Here is a 17,415-nt window from a genome sequence, read left to right as displayed (position 1 = left end):
TACAGTTTACGTACGTGAATAAAAAAATTCAACTTTACTACACACTGACGTCCGAATTACTACATCGCCATGAACTTCTCTGCTAAACGGACTTCTTCGACCTCAGACTTACACCTCACATCCTGTTCAAGCAATCACCTCCAGGAACGCGCTCGAAAACAAGTACCGACGACTTATATAAAGACTTCTATCAATACAACCGAAGATCTACTTTCGAAGCGAATACGTACAACTTGTACAATTTATTAATCTACTCAAAGACCTACTATCGAAATGACTATGTACCACCTGAACGCTTCAAAATTTTATAAATAAGTAATGTGAAGAATAATAAAATTTAAGAAAAATAATTTTTCAATAAAACATCAAATTTATTGATTCAAATTATAAAAACAATTAAATAGTTAATATTAATTTCTTACAATTTTTGTATTACATTCATTCTGTGTCGAAGTCGTGGCATTTTAGGCGGCTAATTCTTGACTCCTATTTTTAAAATTTGTTTTGAAATGTATCGCACATAAGAATATTAAAGTTTAAAAAATCATACCGGCAAAATACGTTACATTTAATTATTTTGTATCCTTAATGTTACTTATGTATATACTTTGGTTTGAGGATATAAATTAACAATATTGGACTCAAAAAAAGTGAATAAAACCTCAATCATCAATCTCGTAATATTTCATCAAAAATCACAAAATGATTAATGCGAATCAATACAAGTATGAGAGATGGTTAAATATTTTTATTTTTAACAAGATAACGACTCAAAACAGACAGTCAAAGTAGTTTTAACGACGGGATGGCGACGGGTGGCAATTAGACACAGATTGAGCCGCTGCAGTAATGTTTTATTGAAGATTTATGAACATTACATGGTTATTTATAATATACGGGACTCGAACGCGAGACGCGCGCGAACGGACCAAGGGTTGCCAGGCGGGAGAATAACAGTCACGTCAATGCTACTTAAGTGCCGCCAAGTTTTTGGCCATAACAAATCTAGGTTTCCACACAGTAAAAAAATATTTGGAATAAGCCATATACAGTGATCCCCCGACTTACGCGAACTCGAAGTTACGCGGTTTTTGATTTTTTCGTTTGGCATTACTGCCGCCCGCTATTTTTAGTTTAAATTTCAAAAAATACATTGAATGGTATCTGGAAGAAGCTTTGCAAATTTTTTTCTTCTCAAGATGGGACAGAGACAACGCTAGAAACTAGTAATGTCATGCATGTGATGCTGGAGTCGCATAGTTAGGAGCTGACAATCAACAAGCGTATAGTGATGTGTGAGCAAAACGACGCTTCGCCACAAAACAGATGACAATTGCAAACTTGAGAGAAGGTCTCAGCTCTATTGAAAATGCTTTAAAAAGCTTAGAAATCATAGTTCCTAGCGAAAAGAAAATTACAACTACAAAGCAAGAAATAAAAAAATATTAGCTTGCAACGAAGAAATTTTGCGAGAAAAAAAGAAGGCATTATGTCGTCAGACGAATTTGTTAGATTTTATGAAAGCATCGAAATAACTTTTTCATTTAACTCAATTATTTTTTTGTATAAATAACTGCAATTTTATTAAATATTTTTGTATACAAACCAGTGTTTTTTTAGTCTTTGGTCCCACTAAAACAAAACTCATATGTATTTATAAACAAATTTGTACCCCGACTTATGCGATTATTGTCGGTCCCACCTATCGCGTAACCATATTTTTGCTATCAAAAGCTCTAGAAAGGTTTTTAAATTTATATTCTCTTTTGGGAAGCTTATTTATATATTTATTCATTATAGCTAAAACTAAGCAACATTCTGGTAGGTATTACTAATGTGACGGCGGAGTAGTGCAACGTATTCTTTGACGGACCATGACAGGAAGACGACAACCGGCGGTGCTTCGTCCGTCGATCATTCATATTTTCACATTTTGTAATAAAACGGCACATTTTGAAAATCAAATTGAAGGGGCCTTTTTTAATTTTTATTATTATTTTATTATGGCCAAAACTTGGCGGCACTCTGGTAACACTTGCATAACGGAGCCTCTTCTTGTGGAAACTCAGGCGGGCCCACTACGGCGGTGCGGGCTCGCGCCCCATTTATTTGAAATAACACTAGTTTACTAGTATAGGTCCATTTTATATGGACCTAGACTAGTAAACTTTAATAAATACTAATGCAGCGGCTTAATTTGTATCTAATTGCCACCCGACACCATTCGTTTGGCAAAAAAGCATATATTAAACATATTAAGCAAACAATAATATAAATTAAATGTAATTTTTATTTATTATTTTTAAAACAAAGTTGAGTCGGGTATCTTATTTCTTTTACACAATAGAAATAATATTTGAGTTTGGAATAATAAATTGTGTTTTATGATTAAAACAGTTGATGTAATTTAAATTTTATTTTTTTGTATTATTTTTAAGTTTATTGTATAAAAAAAATGTATGAAATATTAGTTAATACTCATATGCGTTTATTTATAAAAATAATCATGTTATATTTACTGACATTTGATATTTTATTTATTCTTCTCCCCTTTTACATTATTGATTTTATTGCGCAATATATTTTAAAACGGCAATGATCAAGAGTAAGAGTACTATGGCCAAAAATGTAAATAACGACAAGCAGAGTCAGATACAATGGCGTTGTGACTGTTGCTGGTTTTGTTGAAATAATGTGAGTATTTCAATCATCTACAGCTAATATTAATGTTTATTTATATTTGTTAAATTGGCTTACGCGTATTTGACATTATATCGGCGATTGATTTTGTAGTTTTATTTCATAATTATGGAGTGAAAGGTAAAAATTTGTAAAATAAAAATAACAATGTGTAAATATTTATTTTATTTTATCGAGTACGTATAAATGCTTCAGTGTTAAATTTATAATTATAAATCAATATGATTGTAATGATTATATATTATTTTATTGTTTTAGATTGCCATTGTGATGAATTTTCCAAGTGGCGGATCCAGATTCCTAAAACCGGGTTTGTTAACATTTTTTTATTATAATCATATTTTTAAAATAAAAGTATATTAATTTGTGTTTTGTATTATTATTGTCAGCTGATACTCCAATTTATCAACCAATATCGACAGAGCAAGCACCGAAGACAGTATTACCCACAACCGAGAAAAACATAAACGCCGATGTCGATGCACATACCAGCTTTGTATATAACAGACATCATCATCTATCACTAGAGACGCAACGACAAAAGCTTCCAATATTCCAATACAAGAATCACATATTATACTTGCTGGAAAAGTATCAAACCTTGGTTTTGGTTGGAGAAACCGGCTCTGGAAAATCAACTCAAATACCACAGGTACGATCTGTTTTATTGTTTTTATTTTAAATTAGCCTAACTTAGTTCAAGATAGAAAATAATTTGTGTTTTTCTATATGTTTCAACTATTTATTTAATGAATTTGTATGCAAAAAGTTTTATTGCTTTGACGAGCCGTCGAGTTGTACAACAGATTGTTTCGTATGTAATACGATGATTGCTCGGAAGTATTAAGATAATTATTTTGAGGGGAATCTAATGCGGTGCAGTAGCTAACATGAATTTATTATTTAATTTGTCCTAGTCTATTATTAATCATTGTATGAGAGAATTTATTTAATTTATTTATTAATGGAAATGTTTTGTGAATGTTATTCATTTAAAAAAAAATATTCCATGCCAAAATTATCTTCTAGAATATAGATATTTATATTTAGTTTGAAATTCTAAACTAAATTCTAGATAAAAAAGCTAGTGATACTTGTAAAAATTCTTAAAAAGGACATAATGCTAGTAAATATTTTTTATTATTTAAAGACCCTACAGAAAAATAACACGTTAACTGACAGAAACGTTTCTAGATAATTAGACAATTGCAAATTTAACTTGTAAAATTATGTTCGACTTTGTTAAGATAACTGTGGTTTAAGATTTACACTTTTTAAATGTCTTATTAAAAAGACAATATTTCATCGATATCTTTATGACAGGCTTTCATGATGTTAATTTTTTTTATGGGTTGTTTACAAAAAATAACATTTAAATAACAATAATATTACTTATTTTCTATTAAAAAATATTACAATCTTTATATTTCCATGACAAATATAAAATTATAAAATAATAATACAATAAACAATTGTGGTTTATAAGTAAAACATATTTATTAATTTGTTTTTTATCATATAAATCTGTAACTACCGGAATTATCATTATCTTTACATTGTTAAAAATATAGAGGCTAAACATCCATAATAAATTAAGTATTATGACATAATCTTCTATCGAGTTTTTTAGGCTTTATAAGTATTTGGCTGTATTTCACCAATTTAATTGCTAAAATAATAGGCACCCTATGTGTGGGCAGGCTCTGGGATCTTATTTCTGTGGGACTGCAATATCTGGAGATGATCTCTTTTGCAGAGTGTGCCTTCTGTGGTGAAATCAACTGCCCAAGGGCGAAGCCCCGTCGATTGTTTTTTTCTCACAGCCAATCAAGTCCCGTGCCAGTAGTTCGAATCACCGTTATCGCTTCTGTGTCACATGAGAAACTCAAATTTCGCATATCGATACAACGAAAACAATTTTGATGAGTTATCCCTTATCTCACTGCACTATTGAAATTTAGATTTGTCACTTATGTAGGTGTTATAATATCATAAATAAACTTCTGATTTTTAATTGAATTCAAATCAATAATCAAATCAGTAAATATTTTTCTCTACAATTTTTTTTCAATAATAAAAAAAACATATTTTTTACCTTACAACGGTATTTAAATTATGAGTTAAGATGCCTTAATATATCCATTTAATTAGTAGACAGAAAGCCATATTGCAAGTACTAGTCTCTACATAAATTACATAAACCTTGGTATTAAATTCTAAATTCAACAGTTTAGTATAGTAAGATAACGAACACCTAAATAATACATATTGGAAAAAACTCAATAATTTTTTTAGTATTTGAACCATTTAAGAAACGGTAATTAAAATTTAATGAATGTAAAAATGTGTTTAAGTCTGTATTTTTCACATTTCATGCAAACCTAAGAACTATTGGTTTCTGTATTTTCGTTTGTAAACTGTTAAAACTGTTCTCCACAGGATGTTTAATTTTTATCTTTATATATTTTCGAGGCATTTTTATTTTAAGTCTTAAAAATAATGAACATTCTATATTATTGTTTGTAAGAAATTAGACCGTTGACTTATTTCATCATGATAATATTCTGAAATTTGACTTGATATATTTTATCATAGTTTATCACATTTTCATATCCTGTTACACAAACCAATAATCCGCTATAAAAACAACAATTATTTGGTTGACGTAAATAATTACAAAACATTTAGGAAATTCAGTCACTCTCACTAAACTGAATCATCTGCACTAATGCTATACATTAAAATAACAAAAAATATGTAGTTATTGAATTAAAGTAATTATTTTCATTCATGTGTAAATACATGTTTTTCACTGGCCTGCTTTTTGAAAATTGTTTTAGTTTTGTTAACTGATTTTCATGCAATTTTTAGTGCTGATTCTAAGAATGACATCCATTTTTTCTATCATGCAAGGTTATACCACAAAAAGATAATATACAAGATTAAATAAAAGCAATTTTAAGGTATTTATGTTTTAATGTTGACACTTAATATATATCAGAAATACATACCAATAATATAACTAGTTTCCAATAGATACAAAAAATTTATAAGTCCTTATAGCAACGTTTTCTCTTTCCCTAAAAACTCTTTATTTCGCTTTTATTTTTGTAAACTTGCTAAGGATCATTTCTTTTCAACATCCAACAATAGACGGCGATAATCTTCACATTCTATCTTCATTGGTTTCGCATTTCTATTATCTGGGGAAATCTTTCACTGCTCCTCGCTTACTGCACCCAAATTTTCAGGAAAGTAGTCCAGATGTAAATGGAAAAAATGTACCTTTATAGTCATTACAGCCCAAGATCTTGAATTTTTTTAACATATCTTTAACATTTTACTCTTTTTTTTATTTACAAGAAAGCTGGTTACATCAAGTTTAAATGCTTTCTCACTCTTTTTTCATTTCTGATTCGAAATTTTCATCCTTCATAAGTTTTCTGTTGTTGGGTCTAACAAAAATGTCTTCCTTCAGCTTTACCTCTGACAAACTAGGGAATTGGTCACAGGAATACTTAAAACATTCTCGTTATTTTGGCAAAGTTTTGACAAACTGTTTCATTAGAGGTGGAAGTAGAACTTTTTTCGGATCAACAAGGCATTCTCTCTCAGTATTTTTGATTTCTGATTGGCCGTATTATCTTGATAATAATGCTGCTCTTTGGCATGGGTGTTCCATTTACACAGAAAACATGAGAATTTGGTGTAACCACTATGCTATCCAAGTATCATCGATATTACTTTTAAGTCGCCACAAATTGTCCATTTATGCATCTGGATATGAAAGTTTGTTAAGAATCAACCCAAGATTTTCGTAGTATTATTTCAAATGAACTGAATGTCCCACAGGAAAAGATGCATACCTATTACTATTGTGTAAGAGTACTGTTTTAGTTCAGAATTTTTGATGAAACAATAAAAAACCTTCAATCGTCAGGTTTATATTCAACGTTGAAAGCTACTATGAGTCCATAAATATCTTTGCAAAAACAAGATCATCTTTTTGAGAAAGGAACAAACTTTTTTTCTCTACTTCGAAACCAATAAAAGGACGTAGTTCTTTCTTCTTTATTCTAAGATCTAAGTTTCTGACTAAATCATTTAACACAGACTGGGTGAAAAGTTGTGGATCATTGCTGCCAGGATCATATGTCATCGCTGTATATTTGAAGCAGTGTTTCTATATCGTCTAAATTTTTTTAAAATTAGAGTTACTATTTATGGGCAAAATGTTTTCCCCGAACAGGGGTAGAGAAGCTGGCGGAGGGATGATGTCAGTGGAAGATTCTTAGACTTCCATGACGTTATATGTTGTCCGCGGGCGGGCCGTGTCTGCCGGTGTCTGCCCACCTCATTGGAGATCAGCCTTACATATTCAGGGCTGCAAAGCTTTCTGACAAATCACAATCATGCAGCGATCATTCAGCCAATCGTTGCACTCGCTTCTTAGAACAGCGAAATGTGTATACGCCTTTAGAAAGTGGCATTTGCTTGATGGACATCTCTGAGCTCGAATTGTGGAACGGTGATTTTTGTCTTCCGCTGATATATTCTTTCCCGTGACCGTTTCGAAACAAAGAAATATTCTGTCAATGCACCGGAGAATCCTTGCGTGATATTGCTGTGATCCTTTTTTGTGTGGTCCCATCCTTTACACTATATTGTCTTGTTTCTCTCAATTGTTGATAAATGATAATTTTGGTCACAGACATTAACGCGAGTTTCAAGAATAAGATCCCCTACAATTTTTTGGCTCCCTCCAAACCATTGATATACCAAAGCGAAAAGTTTGCTTTTTACCATGAAACCACTGCCGCAGTTCTTCCACGCAAATTGAACAACCAAAGGCATGTCCTGATGCCTCAACTTATGCCAGAAAAGGCAAAGTACATTTTTTCCTCAAAATCTGAAACGTCTTGTTATGTTATTATTTTATTATATTTTTTCAATACGGGACTGAATTTGTTACACCACGCTATTCACCCGTGTTTACAAATTAATGTAAAAGAATTTATATTATTGTACCTGTATAGTTCCTTATGTTGTCTGTTAGAGTAAGAATTGACCTATTTTTTTTATTGTGCGGCGCTCACAATCTTATCAAACCCATTGATAAAAAATTCACATGCTTGCATATAACACGTGCCTATTATTTTTTATCATCAGACTCATTCATCCTTCGCATATGACCTACATAAGCTGGGATCATAGGATAATCGTTGACACTATTGAATAATATATACTATGTACGTACTTATAATATTTTCTATACGTTAACGTAATGGCAGAAACGTAATTTAAAACTAAATCAATCCAATTATAGTTATAAATATTGATCGCGAACGAAAGGCTTTATGGCTGGCGTTACAATGACTGCTGACGCAAATTCTGCCATTGAATCGAAAAATAGATTTATTAATGTCTTGAATTTCGATATAGCCCAGGATTTGTTAAATTTTCCACATCAAAAATGATGGGGCTTTTCCGTTCCATACTTGTATATATTTTATGTGAAAATCTATTTTTGCGCCATTTTCGTCTGCTATCGATTTTACACTAAATTTGTGTCAAATTACTAAAAAAAATGGTGACACTAAAGACTCGTGTTTTGATTGTCGATTGACGTGTACAGTGTACACGCCGCCGAGGACGCGTCGGATCGATGTGTAAAATTTTGCGGAAAATTTATGCGATGTATTGTATTTACTATAACGTTATAAAACACGGGATTAGCGAGATTTAATCGCATTTGGGCTACACTGCATGGAAGCGGAAGCCGTGTACGAAGTGTAAATACAAATCGAGTTTAAAATATTTAAGTAAACGAACGACGGAATGTGAATCCACTGATTGCGTATGCAGATCTGCGTAGAATGACTCTTCGGTTTTTACGACACCTTGATTAAGTAATTGAGTAATGTGTCGCGAGATGATGAGCTATAAATTATGGTAGTTATAGACCTGTAACCGTGCAATCTCTGATCAAATTTGTGACAATTTGAATGGCTCGCAAAACGGTGTGCACTTCTGTAATTTTTTGATAGTTAAAATTAAACTTTTTTCTGTATACAGTGGCACGTTGCAGTGGGAACGCTCGATACCGAGCAATTTTATTGCCTTTGACGTGGATTTTTGACTTCTGAGAAGTGATAATTGTTTTTTGCGCTCTCCTATTGGTCAAAATTCGGTTTAGATGTGCTTCATTCGATTCTCACTCGTAATATTGTTATGAAAAGTCTTAATATAAACGCTTGATAATCGAGCGTTATCATTGTGATGGCGACGGCACGATTTTATTGCTTTTGACGTGGATTCTAAACAGGGACACCTTTGAATTTGGCCAGAAAATGCATGTCATTTAATGAAGTACTATGAATCTTAATGAATATATATTTTTTCTATTATTAATGACGTCTCTGATTTTAACTGGCTGTGTTAGTAAAATTATATTTATACTAGTATTTAAAAACATTACTTTGCTAGTAATATACATTCACTATAACATATAATTCACAACCTTTTGATGAACACCTAAAAACTATCTTGAGTCGGAACTCGTATTTTTCTTATTATTTTTGATCTTATGAAAGTTTAAAAAAAAATTTTCTTTTGTTTTTGTGTATTTAATATTTTTCACTATTATTATTAGATAAAATAAAAAAATGATCTTGAAATTGTAACTATTTTCAGATGTATTGCCTTATCAACACAATAACGTCTTTATCGCCTAATTATCAATGTGATGATTTTTTAAAACAGTCAAAAATTTCTCGTTGCGCGACTAAATTAAGGTTTGGGGGACATGTATCCTCATGAAATTTTATATCCGCGATTTTGTAAAAACAACATGACACGGCTGACGTTTTTATTGAAAAGTATATAATTTTTAAATTAAATAATATTTTTTCCATAATAAAAGTTTAATATGATAATATGAAAAAAGTTAATTTATGACCGGATTTCCACCGATTTTTTAATTATTTATTTTGTTGCATAATTCATATTTATATTATACAATACATTGAATATATTAATTTATTTATTAAAATTGAATTTTCTAATGATATTTTTAATTGTAGTACAACGTGTGTAATATATGCGAACTTCCGTTCTAGATGGTATACAAAAAACCGCGGAAAATTATCATCGAAAACATAACAGTAAAAAAAGTAATTAATTATTAAAATATTTATTTAACTTATCTTAGTAAAATGTTTAAATAGTCTTATCTTATATTTGTTAAATTTGTAAACTATATTTACATCTGTACATTTTCGTCAGAAAATATGTATTGCTGATTTTGTACACAGTGTTCATGAACATTTGTCGCTTAGTGTTCGTTAACTTTCGGTTTACCTTACTCTCCGGCGTTGCTTTTCGTTTGCTCTTCCATCAACCTATTTTCAGAATTATGATCCAGGTTTAAGGCCGCTCAATTATTGATGTTGCCAAAATGGTTACGTGTGTTTAGTGTGTTGATATTTAAACGCCGAATTACGTCATTTTGCCGATGAGGTCATATTTATTGTAGCGTTGGGAATTAGAAGATTTAGTCTCATTAATTAAAGCGATCTCGTTCATTTTTATCTCAACGTGATGAAAACGAAGATGCAAGTCAGAATTTCAATCAGTATAATGCGCTATCGTTTATATAAATACACGGGGTACCGGACAACTAACTGCAAGCACTCAAAGATATTGCAAACGTTTAAATTAAATTACAACGGTACGTTTTTACTTGATGGCGTTACAAGTTTAATTTGATTTGAGCTTCTAGTTATATCGTACACTGTAGACGAGTTTTTTTTCTGTTTATTATAATATTTATATGCTTATTTTTAAATGGTTTTTTGGCTTGTGAAAGCGATCACGCGAGAAGCATTTACAGTACGGTGAAAAAGTTTTAGCTACCCTTGCTGGTCCGTATTCTTTTAGTATTTGAGGGTTCAACTTAACGAGTTTTTCTCTCTATGTTTCGTTTAATGTTCTCGTTTAGTCCCTTAACGCTTGCACGAAAACAGTAGGTGAATCTTTAAAGCCTTTCACTTTGAACCAAAAACTAGATAGTAAAGATGAGATTTTACGATTTCATCTTTAATCGCCTAATGTTAGCAAAACAGAACTAATACCAAATATCTTATTCCATCGTTAACCCTAAACAACGCGTTAATAATTATTTAATTATTTATCACCAAGAAAGGATCAGTAAAAAAAATTAGCACAAAAGTGGAAGACCGAAAATGCGTTTAAAACTAATAATTTAATATTATCATAGTAAAAGCTAAGCAATTTGGGATTGAATTCAATTGGTTAAATCGCCAATAATCAGCAGAATACATTCTTGAATTTAAATGTTCACTTAGGAATGCTCAATGCATTTACAATTAACTACATTTCATTGCACAGATTTAGTGTATCCAAATTTATCATAAAGCATGTTTTGTGCTATAGTAATCCACATAGATTTAGGAATCTTGAAAACTTAACTAAGATTTTATTCGTCCATTATATTTTAATTGAGTAAAATGAACGTGCTGCAACTGACACTGTTAAATCTAGAATATTTTTCATAGACTTTTATTGATGCAATTATTGCTTGTTTTTAACCATTAGTCGCAGGTATTTAGTTTAGTGAGAGAGATAATGATATAGTGTTTCGCAAACTGAGATAGAACGAGTAACTCGGTTCAATTTCAGTATGCGCGTAGGCGTCCTATGGTTAACACGCATGTCGAGCGCTGCATCGTGGTCAAGTTATAATACCACATGCTTATCGGAAAATTCAACAGACTTACTGACATCTTTGAATATTTTAGGGCACCAAAAGGGATTAATTATATTTTTGATAGTATATTCTTCTACAGATATCGTTATTATTTTTTTTTCATATAAAATTAAATAATTAAAAAATAATCAGTGGTACTTGATTTTGTTAAAAAAAACTGTTTCGAATATCCGAATAAATGTCACACCATAACGAATTCTTATTTAGAATCGATGGCGACAAATTCTAGGATAGTCACAGATGTGGTGTTCGTATTCTAAAGTATCATTTTTATGCCTTATGGCATTTTGCAAAAGCCGACAAAGATATTGCGTAAATTGAATATTTACGACTGAAAAGTTTTCACTGATATTGTATTGGTGAGTGCCCACACAAACTTTTATAATTATCAGTAGCGTAATTTTAATAATATGACAATTTAAAAATTGCGATTATTTGGCACATTTTTCGATCGCGCTCAAATATGCCGGCTGTACGTGACAGAAGCCGCCGTCCGGACGTCATTCACGGCTGCCGTCCGGACGACATATGAAATTTGCGACAGTGGTCGCTTACTCGAAGTCTTAGATCTCAGATTTCAGTTGTAACTTCGGTTCGGACAACTTCCAGAGAGTGTAGTGCAGGCATTATAATACAATATTTTTTTAAATCATCGATCCTTGCATTTTTAACTTTTGTTGACCAGCAAATGTTAAAATTGGTCATTAAAATTCTATTGCCAAACAATATTATATGAGTGCTAATTAGAAATCTCCGTCCTTTTTTACTACCTGCTTTGAATGCATCAGATTTAAAACACTTCCTGTTTTTAAAATTTTTAGCCATATAAAAATATTCGTATAAATTCAATTTTTAACAAAAAAAAATATTCAATGAGGATTCTCGAGAAACTCTAAATTTACCTGAGAAATGGAATATCATCTTTATGAATTTTTCTATAGTTTCTATCGAAATTTATTATTTTTTTCAAAAAAATGTTCCCTCGAAGAAACATTAATCATACCGATTAATAATTAAACAAAAAGTTACTTAATTGACAATAAATCATATATGTAAAAGTAATGTAACTTAACAGCTAACATAATTAAGTTAAGTGAAGAACATTGTCAATTCAATCGCGATTATGTTACTGTGCTTATACATATTAAAAAAATGCAATGTCTCATATCCATATACATACATACATACATATTTGTATATGCATTTTAAGAATTTATCTTATTTAAATTCCAAAACAGACCATGGCAGGTACAACACTGTCGAAATATCAAATGGTAAGTTTTATTCGCGATGAATCCCAGCATTTAAATAATGTAAATAATTCTATGTATGTATCTAAACATTACTTATACACAATTAATATAAATACTATTAAACTCGTATACGGTATACAATTACAAAAATACGTGCTTTTGGACTAGAGTAATTTTTTTGATGAATTCTATACACGAGCTAAACTTCATAAGCATCCATTCTTGAGGCGTATAAAAGCAGACAATATAGGTCAAATATGATCGCACATATACATATGTACAAGATACTCCAGAAGAACTGAGCCTCCTCATCCGCCGATAACGTCGGTCGGCTCAATAATTTTCAATTCGGAGAGCTCTTGGCAAACGGCCATCCGGCAGGGTTGGGGGTGAACGAATAAAAAAACACGAATCGAGGTTACATCCCTTGAGGCAGCTCTCTCCTGTAAACCAGACTGTAGGGGAGTTTTCACACGCGAACTGCACTTTTACGTACTTTAAAAACATACAATTGAATTCATTATTTTTAGTCGAGAATGATTTTTTAAAATTGCTTTTGGAGGACCACCTAAACCCATTGAATGTGGCACACATATTCGGCGGACGGATATTGAACGTTGAATATGATATGGATGTATAATGGATATTATATGAAATTTAATATGCATATGGAGCAGACGTGATTGTGTTGTTATTCAATATTCATATGCGTAGGTTCAATCATGTTGATTAATTATGTCTGGCTTATTTACATCTCGTTACACAGCCTCGTTATTTTCGATAAATTGGAAGCAGATGCCGCTAATGTATTAATTCGTATTAATTAATATGGATCAGTTAAGATTCTTATAATCGCATTTAAATGGCTTAGTCCATTATCGATTGATTTATATTAATGAATTTAAAACTCATTCAATATTTACATACAAGTGAATGAGAAAAACATTATCTTAAAATTTTGAAAATTTTCGGTTCATATAACACAATCTTGGATCATAGAAAATAAAACACGCGTTATCAAACTGTAACTAATCGAGATACAACTCATAAAATTTCCGTTTGCTTACGTGAGTCAGAAAAGCAATGAAAAATAGTCATATTGTAAAAGTTACTCGAAATACGTAATTGGTTTTACGTCTTTACTCTCTCCTTCTCGGGAATTGCGACGTAGGAAATCCTTTCTGCAGAAGGGTCAAATAATGCAATACGATAAATCGCGACTAATTGGTTTCGCACAGGGTGCTTAAAATCGATTTCATAAATAACCAAAGTTAATTGCTGCGATACGCTTCGGAGTAAATTTTTAGATATTTCAAAGTACACTTCTTGGTTTCTGACCACATCCTTTTATTGTTTGCAGTGTTAAAGCGATAACATCAGCAGTGTCATGTAAAAACGAAAAAATACTGTATAAAAATACATTGTAGTATTGTATGAATAATAATATATTCTTACCTATATGGCGTGTATACGTTCGAAAAAATAATCTTATAAAATGTGAGACGATGGTTTCTTTTTTCACAAAAAGGCATGTGTTCGCGTGTATGTTGGGTTATTTATGTAAGTAACACAATAACATTGCTCCCGGTATTATCTTGCTCGATATCACACATACAACATAGAGTTTTGTTTAAAAGCATACATACTTCTGACATAAAGATCTAAGACATGTACAGTCATCAAGTTGTAAGAACTCATTTTATTACTTTTTCAATGGTCTTTTAAAGCCACATAAAAACTTTTAATTATGTTATTGATGAGTAAAATATATATGTAAATAGTACTTGAAATCCTGCAACTAATAGCAACATATCTAAAACAGTAGTCTCTTGTAAAATTTGAATGTGGGCGAAATATATTTAGATCCTTTTCGGGCCTCAATACGACTTAGTGCTAAACATATGGTTCACTTGGGAGCTAAAAAGAAAATGCTATTCGAATGCGGGCGGATTAAGCTTGAAGGGCATTTTCGTGAAAATCGGGTCGGTAACTTTTTCAGACTTTGAGTATTTTATTGTACTTTAAACTGTTATGTGCATTTGGATATTTTAACAATAAATTAAATTTTAGAATAATAATATCCTGATATTTTATTGTAAACAATCAGTGTGACGCCATATTTCATTGTACAAAATATACATGGATTATACCTATATATTAGGGGTACCGGAAAAGATTCCATTTTTTTTTACATTCCTTGTTTGAGATCAGTTTGATCCTGGACACGGTGGAGTTAGCATCTTTGTATGTTTTTTTTTCTATAGTATTGTTCCTCGGCTTTCTTTTTGCGCCATAAATATTCTTTTAATCTTAAGGGTAAAATTAGCAAACCAGAAGCAATCGAACAATACATACGGCATTGCATGCTACTTTTTTTTTCGATCAAGGCTGGAAAGCAACTAAGGCAGCTAAAACCATTATTGAAATTTATGGAGCAGTAATAACAGCAAACAGATGCCAGTTTTGGTTCCGGCGATTTAAATCTGGCGATAGGACCTTAACAGACGTTCCGAAATCAGGACGACTTTCGAAATTCGACGATGAACTGCTGAAGGTCATTTTGAAATCAAATCCTCGTCAAAGTATCGAGGATTTATCCCAAAAACTTGCTGCTCCGTGGTCTACAGTGCAAGAACACAAAAATATTCGGCAAAACTAATCGAATGGGTGTTTGGGTTCCCCGTGCGCTGTCCGTAGCGAACAAAGAGGAGCGAATGAACACGTGCGATTCACTGTTGTCAAGAAACAGAATTCACCCATATTTGGATCAAATTGTGACTAGTGACAAAAAGTGGATAGTATACGATAACATGGTGCGAAAAAAACAATGGCTTTCAAAGAAGAAAGTACCTGTTCCGACCCCTAAGCCCGACCTCACCCTTCGCAAGTCCTATTGTGTGTATGGTGGGATATTCGTGGAATTATCCATTATGAACTGTTAAAACTGGGTGATACGATAACTGCAGAAGTTTATTGTCAACAACTCAAAAGATTGAATGAGAAATTAAAAGTGAAACGTCCGAATTTGATAAACCGAAATGGAGTGATTCTGTTACACGACCACGCGCACCCTCTCAGTGCAAAGATGACCCGTAAAAAAATATGCAATTTAAATTTGAAGTCTTGAAGCATCCTACATATTCGCCAGACCTCGCTCCTTCTGATTTTTATCTCTTTAGATTTATGGAACATTCATTTAGGGACAAAAAATTTGAAAATCTGAAGGAAGTCGAAAATCATTTAAATTCGTATTTTAATTCGAAACCACTAAATTGTTATAAAGCGGGAATCCAAAAATTGCCTAAAAGCTGGCAAACAGTTCTAGATAACTATGGGGATTATATTTTATAATATGTAAAATAATATGAAAATAAAATTTCAATAAGACCTATGATGTTTAAAATAATGGTTTTCTTTCCGGTACCCCTGATACATACATATGCAGGTTTCAGTATTGGGTAGCGATATTGAATGAAAATGAATCTCTCTTGTCTCTGGTTCCTTGATCTTGAATGAGTTCGTGACGTAATGATGTGTTCAAGTGTCACATCCTTGATACTTGTATTTCAAGGCCGCTTGTACAAATGAAAATAAAGGTTAACTTAGAACCAATCGCGTCATTCTTCATATCTGATCCCTTAGTAAAAACGTAACTTTCAAGGTGGCCATTTGTGGGCCACCGTATAATAATTAATTACGAAGGATACGAACTTACATACGTTATTAGATGCGAGGTCCTGATTATTTTTTATAGACGTGCGGTTCGAAGCTCATAAATCATGTAAGGGCTTAAAGAGTTATGTTGTGGTAATTGATGATATGGTAACTGCCGTAGGTTTTCATTTTCACAACATTTCTAAGTTAGCCACTCTGATCCGTCATTTTACATCAAAATGGTGTGTATTTAAAAATAAAAATCTTAAGAAATTGAAAGCGTTAAAAAATCAGGTTTTAGGCTGAATGGGTGTGATTTTTCAGCTAAGATAGACGCCGGAAAGCTGATAATTATTTACTCGGTTATAGTACATATACCAAAGCGAAATATTTGAGTGTTTGGAGCGCTAGAATCTGGTGGAAGAATGAATGATGGTTCTATGTGATCTGTCGTTACTCGTCTCGGTTTCTAGTCGCAGGAATGTCTCTGGATCGTCTCTGGAGCATTTCGCCGAACTAAACTGTCTCTCGTCTGATCACTCGATCGTCTCTTTCTAGAGTCAGACATTTTGTACGGTTGATTCGGAGCGTCTCCGGCGAATCACAACCATACAGATATGAGTTGACTAGTTATTCGACCAACAAAATATGTCCACGCATTGAAAGAGTGAAATTTTCTAGATGAACACATTCCGAAGGTCGATAATGTATTGATTTTTTCGCAATTGTAAATTGCTAGGACCAACAAATTATTTACTCATATTATTTTATTAAAAATAAATTGACATAGAAACGAATAAATTATTATAGACACATGCTAAAAATTAATCAAATTATATGTACTTAATTATTTACACGTATTGTTCAGTTTGAATCTATTGTGTTAATATGTCATTATTTTCTTGCGGGTTAGCTCTTAGTTTGATTGCGCACTTGTTAAGTTATATTCCATTATCATTTTTCTACGTTTCCAAGTGTCTGCGAATGGATATTTGGATGGAGATTTCGGGTCTTAAACCC

The 17,415-nt window shown here is 31.9% G+C and overlaps 1 protein-coding gene across 1 annotated transcript in view; it reads left to right on the top strand.

Moving 5' to 3' along the window:
* Positions 1–2,640: 2,640 nt before the first annotated feature.
* LOC148227595 (putative ATP-dependent RNA helicase DHX35) overlaps positions 2,641–17,415 on the top strand; it is a 56,797-nt gene continuing 42,022 nt past the window's right edge. Inside the window, exons 1-3 of the mRNA XM_088201593.1 lie at positions 2,641–2,694; positions 2,959–3,010; positions 3,090–3,352. Coding sequence (XP_088057719.1) covers positions 2,971–3,010; positions 3,090–3,352 — 303 coding nt within the window. The 5' untranslated portion in view covers positions 2,641–2,694; positions 2,959–2,970. The remainder of the gene's footprint in view (positions 2,695–2,958; positions 3,011–3,089; positions 3,353–17,415) is intronic.

Source organism: Plectrocnemia conspersa, unplaced genomic scaffold (assembly GCF_051122295.1).
Source record: "Plectrocnemia conspersa isolate PC_06_02 unplaced genomic scaffold, ASM5112229v1 ptg000013l, whole genome shotgun sequence".
NCBI lineage: Eukaryota > Metazoa > Arthropoda > Insecta > Trichoptera > Polycentropodidae > Plectrocnemia > Plectrocnemia conspersa.
The sequence above is the reverse complement of the archived record's forward strand: the minus strand, read 5'-3'. Positions and strand labels throughout refer to the sequence as shown.